The 12,827-nt window shown below is 41.2% G+C and overlaps 1 protein-coding gene across 4 annotated transcripts in view; it reads right to left on the bottom strand.

Annotated features, from left to right (window-relative positions):
• Positions 1–12,827, bottom strand: part of CDKL5 (cyclin dependent kinase like 5) — a 227,453-nt gene that overhangs the window by 19,029 nt on the left and 195,597 nt on the right. For all 4 annotated transcript variants that reach the window (XM_024240950.3, XM_054544372.2, XM_054544373.2 and 1 more), the window contains 2 exons: positions 9,476–9,595; positions 6,091–6,307 (listed from right to left, as the gene is read on the bottom strand). In XM_024240950.3, coding sequence (XP_024096718.2) covers positions 6,091–6,307; positions 9,476–9,595 — 337 coding nt within the window. The remainder of the gene's footprint in view (positions 1–6,090; positions 6,308–9,475; positions 9,596–12,827) is intronic.

Here is a 12,827-nt window from a genome sequence, read left to right as displayed (position 1 = left end):
GCCTGACTCAATCGGTGACCAAAGAGTAAACAAGGGGAGGGAAACAGACTGAGGGCCAGAATCATTGTGTGTCTCTAGAGAAAACAAGTTGTCTGCAAGCTTTGCTTTCCATTTTGGAAAACCTAAGCCGTGCTGGAGAACTTACACATTCTCCGGGACGATAAGCATCTTTTTTTGTTTTGTTTTGTTTTTCCGTGAAACTCTACAGAGTTTGAACTGGAGCTTTTGACAATTCTGGCAAAAAACACTTTAGTCCCCACAACAGGGACAAAAGTCAAGGCATCTACCTTTTCTATTCCTGGGTTTCTTCTGATAAGACCTGAAGCAGAGCACTAGGACAAGCTTGTCTACCCCTGAAAGAAATCAGATCAGACTTTTGGGAAAGTAAAATCCCCAACCAAAGGAAGTCCTGAGGAATTCTTAGCAGTCTGTCAAAACAGGGGGGATGGAGGAACAGATAAGGCCTCTTTCTCCCTGATACTCTGTGTTGGAAGAGTAATGAACAAGGCAACTTGTAATCTGCATACAACATGGAGACCGATTTTCAGATTCCAAAAGAGGATCGAAATAGGAACCAAGGATCAAATGGGGTTTCGAGAGCTTAACCTTGTGGGAAATGAAGGGCTTTAGAAGTGAAACTAGTTTCACTGCCGCAATTTTGCTGGCCCTACAAATCCAGCGTGCTGACTATTACAATTTTTTTCTGGCAAAATGAGACAAACTTCCCTTAAATTTGGGAGTAAACAGGTGATGAATGAAAATGCAAGGTAGGTCATGATCATATTTAATAGCCTACAGTAAATACACGGAAAGGTGGGGTCAGTGCCCGGAGAGGAGAAAGGTGGAGCCAGGACCAAGCCTAACGCTGACGAATGAACAAACCACTGTGGGAAATGAAGATTCTTGTAGTAACTGGCTCACACGAAAGCCTACCATTTGTATCGTACATTCAATTCACAAAGAAAAAAAAAAAAGAATCGAAGGGGGCAGCAGGCCCAGAGTTTCCTAGCCACCCCACTTCTCCCACATTGTGTGTATGCAGATAGATGAGGGACTTCTTTTTCTTGTATGGTTTCTTACTCATCGTTTCTGAGACAGAATTTTTCATCAGCTGAACCAGACCTCAAGATATTCTGTATCTCAGCTGGTCAAGAAGCAAAAGGAAGAAATCATAACTGCTTACAAGTTTGGTTTCTGGTTATTTTTGTAAGCCAGGCTTTTAAGTCTCTGAGAGGATCTTGTGAGATTCTGGCCCTGGGAATTAGCGACAGGACACTTACAACCTTTGTACTGTCTTTTCTATGTCCCCTTTCAAAAAAAAACAGAATTGTGGTTTTTTAAACCATAAGTAAGTTTTCTCTGCCTACACACTTTCTTAGTGATGAACTGAAGGAGGCAAGGAAATATTTCACTATTTTCTGACTTAGTTCAGTGTACCCTACCACATTCCAAAGTTCACAAAAGTATGAGTCTGTGGATCTTAGAACCCACATAGAGCTCAATATCCCACTATCATGCAAGAGGTAACGAACTTCTAGATAGAAAAGCAAATGCTCTCCAGGAAACATGTTCTGACCAGCAGAGAACGTGCAGATTTACTGAGTCCCAGCTGAGCTCCAGCACCGAATCACATTGAGCCATTGCCCTTGCTGAAAGAGTTCAGTCACCACCAGGTCCCAGGTGAACAGAAATAGACAGATCTTTCTACACACTTGAAAAGTAATCCTCTGGCCTTTGAAAAAAAGTTGTACACTATGAGTCATTCTCAATAATACATGGCTAGAAGAAAATAAATGGCTTTTTTCCTTATTTACTCTAAAGACTAGTTTAAGAAGTGAGGATACTATGATCTTAACTAAGAGGGGCTGGAAAGGGAAAATGGGATAGCATTTCCTAGTATAGTCCACTAATTCTCAGATTAGGAACATGCTAAACTGGCTAACTCTACAACCACAACATACTTTATAATACACGGCGTGACTAGAGACTGACAGCATAGCTCTGAGCTTAGAATTAAAGTACAACTGCATAAGGTGAATCTTAAAGCATGTTTTAAAACAGATTTAACCAAAGCATACAGCACAAATACTTCTATAACAGCCACATCACAACCACCAATACGGACTTTTTTGCTTCTAATTGGTCTGCCATATGCTAATATTTGTAAAGAGCTATTAAATGACTTGAATAAAAAACAAAGACATTTTCTTTCGGGAGACACAGCTAAAAGCCACGGATGCCTTTGAGCAGTTGGTAAAAATCATGCCAATCTGCCAGGCTGTTGCTTGCTTCTAAATATAAGCCTCATGGCTCTATGAAAGATTTTCTAAGGATGCTAACCTAGAATTTAAGTTCTCCAACACCTATAAAGTAACTCTGGTCTCCTTCCAAAGTATGCACCTTTTAGCAGGCCCAAGACAATGGAAACGAACAATAGGATTCCAAGGATTCAGGAACAGTGGTCGAAGACTCTTAAGAGAATGTGATGTTGAAGAATTCACACCTGCAGTACTGTAGCCTGGATAGAACAAGGCCAGAGCCAAGCTCTGCAGACTGGTGGGCTTGGGATGGTGTAGGGCAGGGTTTCTCAACCTCAGCACTAGTAGTGCTTGGGGCTGGACCACTGTTTGTTTGGGGGGCTGTCCTGTGCATGGCAGGGTGTTTAGTAGCATCCGTGGCCTCTAACCACTTGATGCCAGTAGCATACCATCACCCCCAGCTGTGACAACCAAATGTCCCCAGACATTGCCAAATGTGCCCTTAGGGGCAAATCTGCCCCTAGTTGAGAACCACAGTTGTAGAGTCAGCTCACTTGAGCCCCTCAGCATGAAGCACTCCCTTTTGGTCTTGGGCTCTAGAAAGAGGCTAAATTTTAGAGCAAGACCAAACAAGGTTCAGTTAAAGTGTATTCAGAACTTTAGAGAGGAAAAATGAGGACGGCAGAGAAATAAAGGTAGAAAAACAGTGAAGCAGAGTTTCTTTTCCAAAGGAGATCGGTGATATTTTCATAAAAGTAACATAAGCTTTCATTCACCCTTTTTCTTCTTTAGGAAGTTACGGCCGATAATAAGACATGGATGTCATGAATTCCTCTTCCTAAAGAAAAGGCAAATTTTTCTGACTTTAAATCAAGTCCTTTCTACCACAGATGGCAATCTTTGTGATGTCAGTAATTCTTCATCAAGAGGGGAAAACAACAGTTAAAAGCTAAGAGAGGGCCCATTAGGTGTGAGAGAAAACTTTTTCATCCCCCTCCGTGAGCAGGAAGAGAATTGCATGCTAGAAATGCAGACTGTAGTTCACTTACAGCTTATTGGATGAAAAGTCAGAACAGACAAAAGCTGAGAAGAGGATTAAAGAGCTACCTCGAAAACACTGGTTGAAAACATTTGTAGATATCTGTAGGTATTTTCTGGCTCAAATCTGGGAAAGTACAAAAAGTACATATTGACTCTTCAGCAATTAGGTTTACTTTGCTCTAGGTAGAAGGCAAATATTCTAGCCCTTCTTTGAAGAACCGTCATGAATAGAAATGTTCTGCAAACATCTGAGATCCCAGTGTTAGCAAGGATGACAACATGGGAAACCAGCCCCTAGGTGACGAGCCTCGAATGCCACAGCATGGCAACGGGACCGTGCAGTTCCTAAGCGCATAGCACAGTGAGAAGTCTTTCCAGAGAAAAAAAGTGTAGTTTCTGGTTTGCAAGGGGGGAATACAAGGTAGAGATCTAGTATGAAAAAGAAGAGTTAAATACACACCCTTTTAGAGTCATTAGTGTCCAGGCAAAACTGCTGATGGTCCACCTCATTTGTATCATCAAGCAGCTGCCTGGGAAAAGCCAGAATTCAGAGCTACTCAAACAGTACTGAACTGGTGAAAGAAGTAAGACAGAAAAAGAACTAAAGAGCATGCAAAACTATTGGTTTGAGTCAAATTATTTCAATAATAGTACCCAGTCGAGTTTCATTTTAGTGCCTATTACACTCATTAAAATTAAATAAAAAGCACCTTAAAATGACCTATCTATATAATCAATACACATTATAGTATTTATATAAAAATGCAATATGTGCACAATTTAAGCTTCAGGGAAACTAGGACCTTAGTCTTTATAATCTTCATAATCATCAGAGCTATGATTCTCAAAATCTCGGGGGAGGGTTAACAGTAACAGCACATTTCGATTATAGCTGACTTGATGCAGGGGCTGACACTCAGAATTTGAGGACAAGTAATAAATACTGAGAAGTTATCTCTTTGAGGGGTGGGAGGGACCCTTAAAAGTATTATTGCTAAGAGACTACTTCCAAAAATCTGCTACTACTGATACATGATGGTGCTGAGGTGACTTCCCTCAAGGATGACCCAGAGGCATGGGAGGATAACACTTGATGGCCAAAGGGTTTGATGATACTTGGGAGTAACTTGGGAGCTGAAAGAGATCAGATGAGGGGAAGATAGGTCCTGTTCTGATGGGGGTTGTGTGTGTAACAGGGGTGCATGAAAATCTTGTCATAAGTGGACAGCCCCAGGAAGAAAAAAATGGATAGAGTAATTTTTTATCTATCTGGAATTGCTCCAGGAGCCTTTTAAATATGGTATTGGAGAGAGCAATAGCAAAAAAGGCATTCAGAAATAGAAATGCCACACATATATCTCACACCCCATCAGCCAAGAGTCTCCGGGACAGTGGACAATATTCAGGAGCATAGAGCTGGTTTGCAAGATCTGCAGACAGGTACCTCTTATGATCTCACAACAAGGAATGTTCACTGGCAAATCTTTGGTCTACACTCTACACTAATGCTAAGTGGAAGAGCATATTCTCTCTACAAAGACCCACGAGTAACGCCTCAATCTATTCTCCCCTGTGTGCAAGTAATGTCCCTCGACACAAACAGGAGCCAAGTGTGTGAGGACGGAAACCAGGCCTGCTGGAATTCTCACTGGCCTATCTGACTTTCTTCCCCTGAAGGTTTGGAAAGAGATGCTGCATCTCATCTGCTACCAAGGATCATGTCTAGAGGCTACTGCTGGGGCCTAAAAGTTGAGCAAGGTTCATACTGTTACAGTCACGTATAGCCACAATTCAACTCCCTTTATCAGAAGTATAATACTCACTTCATATCACAAATGTATAAAAATATGGCAGATAGTGTCATAACGATACTTTCTTTAAATGAATATATTTATAAAACAGATATTTACCATATATATATTTATATATAGAATAAAATACTCCTGATGCAATATATAAATGTTACTGTTTAGTTTTTATAGAAACTACTGTAGCTGTCCCACTGCTTCACAATGTTTCAAACAGCTCAAAATAACTTTACATTATAACATAAAAGATATGATTATAACAGTACAATATTAATTATAAATAAATGTTACAAATCCTATCAAATATGGAAGTTTAGAAAACAATTTAAGACATACAGTTCATCTGCTAACCCTTCAAAGGGATACTCTTGGATTACAATAAACCCCACATTTAGTCTAGGCAGAAAAAAATATGTAGTAAGGGCATCGGTCAACACGACTTTCCTATCCCTTGCAGTGCCAGGACACATCCTGGCGTTCCCAAGTTCAACAGAGATTGCACTAAAGCTGGAATGTAAGGGGGAGAAACTGGCAAGAATTTCTTCTTCCTCAATGGCACACTCTATCTATTCTCACACAAGACCTGTGGGGAGTGGCGATCCCTAAGGAACTCCTGTGGCTCTAAGATCCCTGACTAGCATTTGTGGCCGCGAGGAGCTCGACGGCCCCAACACATGCAATATTGCACACACCTTCATAAAGCTGAAAATATTGGCTCACCACTTGGCCCGGCCCATGCCCCAAGCCCAGCCCACCCTTTCCCACCCCTCCCCACTGGCTTGTCTGTCCACCCCTCCCCCCTACCAGCACAAATTACAAGGCTGTCTCTTTTAAATCATTCAGATTTGGCATTCGTGAGCGATTTGTTCTGTTATAGGGGTGCCCATTTGGCCCACTTTTGGCACCCAGCTGTTCAGAGTAGGAAGGGCCCTCTGTGGCACTCCTGGTCACAGAGGACACATGCCAACCAGGATCCATCTGACCTGGCAGCTGGAGGGCTGGCCTGCCCTTTGGTGCGGGTTCCTGCCGGATGTTGCTGCTCCCGCCAGAGGCCTGGCTCAGGGGGTGAATCCGAATTTCTGAGAAGGAATTTTTGGTTTGTTGAGCTGTTAAGGGCTGGAAGCGGGGATCTGAGGAAGCTGGGTGATTTGAGGCCGAAGAGAGATGTAACAACTTGCGCAGTGATTTTAATGGCTGGCTCTGAAAGAAACGATGACAATGCACACGGGATTCAAGTTAGAGCGACCATAAGGCTGGGGAGGGAAGGGGGCTTAGACGTGAGGTGACTGGACGTGGCCAGGAAGGGCAAGCATGTACAGGGAGGAGCCGGTCCAGCCATATCTGTTCTTCGGGTTTTTTCAAACAAGATTGTATTATTCTTTAATGGAAAAGCCTAGAAATCTAGATAAGACATATAGAGCTGGTACGGCAGCCAATCAAAGGCCCAGGCTCATCTACCTGGTTGCATCCTATCTCTAACCAGGGGATCTCATGCTTCAACCAGCAGGAAGGAGAAAGCAAAAGGTGTATGTTTCTCTGTTTTGAGAAGACTTCCCAAAGGCTCCACAAAATGCTTCCACTTATATTTTACCAGCTAGAACTTAGGTACACAGCCGTATCTAGCAGCGAGAGAAGCTGAAAATATGGAATGTTTTAGTTAGCAATGTACTCAACTACAAGTCATATAGCCCTTTTCGTTCTTATCTCCCCAATTTCCCTCTCTCGATATTGCAAAATTCAAATGTTCCCTTGCTGCAATTTTTTTTTTTGCTTTTTTTTGAGAGGGGGAGGGTAACATTTGGGCATTGAAAATGCAAAGCACAAAGAAATATGCAAAACCCCATCAGAACTATCTAAAGAATTAATTCACAGGAGGCCTTCAATTCCTAACATGGGCTCACAGTCGTCCGCCCTGCCTGTCTGTCTACTGTGCAGCTGGACATCCCCAGGTGCTGCATCAAGGAGGGAGACTGACTTCAGGGCAGAGGGAAGGAGCCTCAGAACCGTCTGCTCACTGGACAACTCCTGAGCCTCATGCTCCTGAACGATGAAAGATGGCTCAATCTCCTCTTCCTCGATCTCGGAAGAGACATGGAAAGCACTTGGAAATTCACAGCCAATCACGACTGCTGGATTTGGCCACTTGGGCTACAACCCTAGCCTTGGGGCCCCTCTGGGGCCAATTCTCAGAGTACCTTTGCTGTAAATGTCATGGTATAAGGGACATGCATTTAAGGGCTCAGCAAAGTTTGAGTAAAATGTTGACGAACTCAAGGAACATTACAAGATTTGAAGGAACTAGGCACTGAAACCCAAGGTAAATGGCTTCAGAATTGACTCAAGTAGATATTGTTTCAGGGGAAAGTATTCTCCATCATCATTTCGAAGTCTTCCCAAGAAAGCTTTGTGCTCCCTACAGGAGGTAGCATAGTACACTGTACACTCTAAGTGCTCAAAAGTGGCTTTTTAAAAATAATTAAATTGGTATAACACGATGAGGCTCCTGGTGATTTTTATAGCCTTGACCACATGTAACTATCAAGCAATTACAATAAGCTGCATTCAGCAAGAGCTATAAAGTTATTTGAAAAGAGCTTCTAGCCTGGGCAACAAGGCGAGACCCCGTCTCTATAAAAAAATTAAAAAACTAGCCATGTATGGTGGCGTGTGCCTGTAGTTCCAGTTACTCTGGAGGCTGAGGTGGGAGAATGGCTTGAGCCCAGGAGGTCAAGGCTGCAGTGAGCCATCATCTTGCCACTGCACTCCAGCCTGAGTGATTGAGTAAGACCCTGCCAGAAAGAAAGAGAGAAGAAAGAGGGGGAGAGGGAGAGGGAGAGGGGGAGAGGGAGACAGAGAGAGAGAAAGAGAGAGAGAGAGAGAGAGAGAGAGAGAGAGAGAGAGAGAGAGAGAGAGAGAGAGAGAGAGAGAGAGAGAGAGAGCTTCTTGGTAAAAGAAATGGTTTCACAAAGAAAGTTCTAAAGCTCTCTATTCTTTTTGCTTTGTTTTGAAATTGGGAATAGAGAAGCAGGCCCTCACTCAGAGGCTTGTCTCTTTAGTTTGCATTTGGATATTGCATACATATCCAATAAACTTGGATATCTGGTTCTCTATGCTTCCACCATCCCCAGCTTATATTATGTTAGAAGCAGAAAATATAAATGGCTGGGGCAAATAGAATGGGAATATGGGGAACTTCTGTCAGCAGTTCTATGCAACAGCTTACAGTTAAAAAGAGTAAACAGAGGCTGGGCATGGTGGCTCATCCCTGTAATCCCAGCACTTTGGGAGGCAGAGGCAGGTGGCTCGCTTGAGCCCAGGAGTTCGAGACCAGCCTGGGCAACATGGTGAAATCCCGTCTCTACCAAAAATTCAAAAAATTAGCCAGGTGTGGTGGTGCACACGTGTAGTCAAAGCTACTTGGGAGGCTGAGGTGGGAGGATTGCCTGAGCACAGGGAGGTCAAGGATGCAGTGAACTGAGTTTGTGCCATTGCACTCCAGCCTGGGAAATGGGAGTGAGGCCCTGTCTCAAAAAAAAAAAAAAAAAAAAAAAGTAGTCTGCTCTCCCAACCACAGAAATCTGTGACACAAGAAATCACAGACACAAGTAATCCTATAGCCTCAAAAGCTCGGGAGGATTGTCAGAAATTACAGTGCAGAAGAATAAAGGATTTATAAAATACTCAATATCAAAAAACAAAATGCTCATTATGGGATACTGAAAAGATACATTACAAAATTTCCATCCAAAATAGTTGTTTAAAGGAGATAAACCTCAGATACCTGAAAAATTTACTGATTCAGTTTCTGCTTATTCCTCCATTATGGAAGATAAATGTGACTATATAATACAGTCTAATATGTAGTTCCTAATGCAACTGTTTGCCTGTTTCCTGTCAAAAATAGTATGGATTTCAGGAGTTGAAATATTCTTTCAAGAAAACTTATCATACCTGTCTTTCAATTTGTATGCTATTATTTTTAATGAAACCTTAATCTTCCCACCATCTGTGTTCATCCTGCCTGAAATGTTATGGCATGCCTCATTTTTTACCATGAATTATGGTTCTTTAACACAGCTCAGCTCTTTCCTGGGCTGTATTTGTGGGCTGGGACTACATCTTCAATTGCCTCCAGCTAGGTGAAGGCTAACGGAAGCTTGCATCTTTCCCAGTAGAACATGGGTCACTGAGGCAAGATTCATCCTGGCTCACAAGATGCATCTGGCTATAACTGAGGGTCTATTTTGAGGAGGTGTTCAGCCTTACTGTAACACTGAGAGGCTAAGTTTTCTCTACCACGCCCTCCCCGCTCCTCAGGACAGTTACTGGAGAGTTGGAGAGTCTAGCAGTGGTGCAGGATCCACTCACTTGGGTCTGTAGATCTGAGATCTTCTCGGGGCGCCACTCCTTTGGTCTGCTGCTTGGAGTGCTAGCAGAATGAATGGATTTCTGCAACGTCAGAAGATCAGGGCTGTCGGAATTGGGTACCTAGAGCAAAATATGGACAAGCATTCAATAAGCACACTGATAAGCCTAATTAAGATATGCAATCACACCCAAGAGGAGAACCAAACTAAAAAGCAAACCAAACCAAAACTCAAATAACCCAGTAAAAAAAGAACCCCAATCTCTCCCAATGTTCACAATGCAAGTGATGCTAGTTAAATTCTTCTGCCCTCTTAATAATTTTCCCTGCATTAGGAAAAATTGGCAGATGTCATGCAGCTTTGTTAAACCTCAACCCTTAAAGCATTCCCATGCTGTTAGTTTTAGTCGCTGTAAGAGAGAGCAGTTAAATTGGGCTGTACCAGGAATTGCTGTCGTATCCTCATTCCATATTGCAGTTAGGTTATGAACCAGTTCAATAAAACAGTAAATTTTTTCCTGCTGGGAAAATGATCCAAACACTGTATATGGTAGTGCCAAAGAAGTCTGGTAGGCTTTCAAGGATAGCAAAGTGAGAAAGTATGGTTTGGATCATATTCCCAAACCATTGTCTGATATATCTGGATCTATCATTATGTACTAGAGAAATGCTGGAAATCTGTGCCACAAATTCCAGATGAATGCAATTGCTCTATTCACCAGTTTTGGTGAACACAGAAGAGTAATGTCAAATGCCAAGCAAAAGCCCTGGTTTTAAACTGACCAGCAAAAGCTCAAGCCAGACAAGGAAACAAGCTGTTTTTTAATGGAGCCTGTTAGCTCATTCAATTTGGTCAATTCAACTTGGCTTCAAAAAGACAAATTGCCAATCAAGTGTTAACAAACTCTGTGAGTCAAATGCAAAGACATTTGTTAACTGTAAATGTTAATAGAATTCCTTACATAAAATACAGGCTTTTATAAATGTTATCTGCCCATAACTGGCTAATCAGACATGACAAACTAGCCTTTCACTAGTTTGTTTGCTTAATAGACCTTGTGCTTCAACTTTCTTAACTGATTCAGAAGAATGGCAATGAATTTATATCCCAGTGAATTTATGGAACTGGCTCACGTACTTAACTAGCATAAAGAGAATATGACCTCACGAAAATAAGACATGCTGTTGTCATCAGTAAAACAAGTTTACTGGAGCAGTTTTCAGGGCTACCATACATAAAAACGGGTACCATAGGTGGAGTGACTACAGGAAGCTTTTTCAAAGAAGAACTATGCTTTAAATGATTCTTTGAATTAAAAAGAGGAAAGAGGGATTTCTTGATGCTTGGATTCTCCCCGTTGGTGGAATCTGTCTGCAATATAAGATACAAATAAACTAATTGCAAAAAAAAAAAAAAAAAAAGTGCTCTTATTGAAACTACTAGCCCTTGGAAGCCCTCAAATTGCTAAATATTAACAGTCACTGAAAGAATCTCGGTGCTGTGCATCTATAGAGGTTCTGTGCCAATTCTCACCTGGATGTGAAGATGTCAATAATGCAAATTCAAGACAAGCACAAACTTCTTCTAAGTATATAATGTGACATCATGATCAATACCTCTAAGTAGGAATGCCAAGAGACCTAGACACACCTATTCACATTAAGCTTATAAAACATTAAATAATTTTTACTTACTATCAGAAATATGGTTATAAAGAACTGTGTTAAAGAGCTACTGATAAACTTCAATCTTCTCCTAATAGCTAGAGAGGACTTCCAGCAAGTAAAAAATCTACCATGTAATTTGCCTATTAGGAGAAAAAAAATCCCAACATACTGGAAACCCTTTCGAATTTGGTCAACTTTTAAGCCTGAAAACATCACTAGGAAGAGGTATTGATCACTGTGGTGGGATACTAATGCTGAGTAAGAGGCCATGTTCTGTACTGCTAGAAATATTTACCCAATGGAAAACATCTAGCACAATTCAGAATACTGGTTTTCAAAGGGAAGAAACAGAAATTTCAATATTTAAATGGAAGCATCATCACAAGTTGAGATACTAACTAACTAGGATACAATTACCAAGTTGGCAAAGTCACCATATGCTCTGAGGACTTATGTAACTCTGGATATGTAACCAAAGCCAGATTTCCCAAGGCAGCTTCCAGATTTGCTTGAGTCGAAGCAGGCACCTTTACAATACAGAATTATTTTTTTTTGGCACCACTTTTCCTTGTTTTGGATATCTCAATTGTCAGAGAACTAGAATGTCTATGAAGGTATTCAGGTATTTAGGTAATCTTTTAAGGGTATATGTAAAAAGGGATTTGAGTAAAACATCCCATAAATTTTCTTGTTCCAATGACAGGAACCCCAAGGAAGAGTTTAACTTGCATCGCGGAAGAGGCCAGAGGAGAGCTCCTAGAGGCTCTCCACAGAGGCGGGTCCATGGTATAAATTGAGCCTGGACTTGGTATTTAGGAGAACGCAGTTCTGGTTCTCCCAATTGATTATGTGATTTTTGGGCTTTGAAGCAAGCCCACGACTTGCTTGGGCTCAGTTCCTATACCAGTGAATAAAAAAATTCAACTAGATTTAGGATTCACCTCAGCTTTAACATGTCATGCGTCTCTATGTACACTGGGCATCAGATTTTCATTCTTTTGGAATCTTATGCAAAGGCCACAATGCCTTAAATCTTTTGAAGCTTATTCTATGTAGTTTCTTTTTGCTGAGTTCTAGAAAGTGAAAAACAATTAACTGTTTAAATGCTCATTCAAAGTAGGCAGAGTTAACCCAATGTCAGGCTTAGGACTCTGAGGTTTGGAAGGCTGTACTAAGCGCTCTTTGGAAATCCCAATGCCCTTAAATTTTATTTTTCATTTAATTAAAAGATGCAGAGGTACAAACAACTTTTGGGTTGGTAAAGCTTAAGGCATTATGGCCTATGCAGAGATATTCTACAGTTACTTTAATATCAAAAAGGAAAATTACGAAAACCTCATAAAAAGTTTAAGTCGAGAGGATGTTAGAGAACGGTTATTTTCCTTTTTAATCTAATCTATACTACTAAAATATCTAAAATTTAAATTCTGAATAATAAAGTCAGTCAACATGTATACTCTACTTGTGCCACAGTGAGCCAGGGACTTTAGGTTTAATGTTGCTCTACAGCAAACATCAAAATCTAAATCTATATACAAAAACACCTTCAATTCCTTAATCTTTCCTACTTTCTACCACTTAATCACCCCACAATGCCAGTAGACCTGTGGTTTAGAACAAAAACCACAAAATAAAAATAACAGTGGTCAGGAGGTAGCCAAAGTTTAACGCTCATGATAGAGAAAC

The sequence above is a fragment of the Pongo abelii genome, chromosome X, assembly GCF_028885655.2.
Source record: "Pongo abelii isolate AG06213 chromosome X, NHGRI_mPonAbe1-v2.0_pri, whole genome shotgun sequence".
NCBI lineage: Eukaryota > Metazoa > Chordata > Mammalia > Primates > Hominidae > Pongo > Pongo abelii.
The sequence above is the reverse complement of the archived record's forward strand: the minus strand, read 5'-3'. Positions and strand labels throughout refer to the sequence as shown.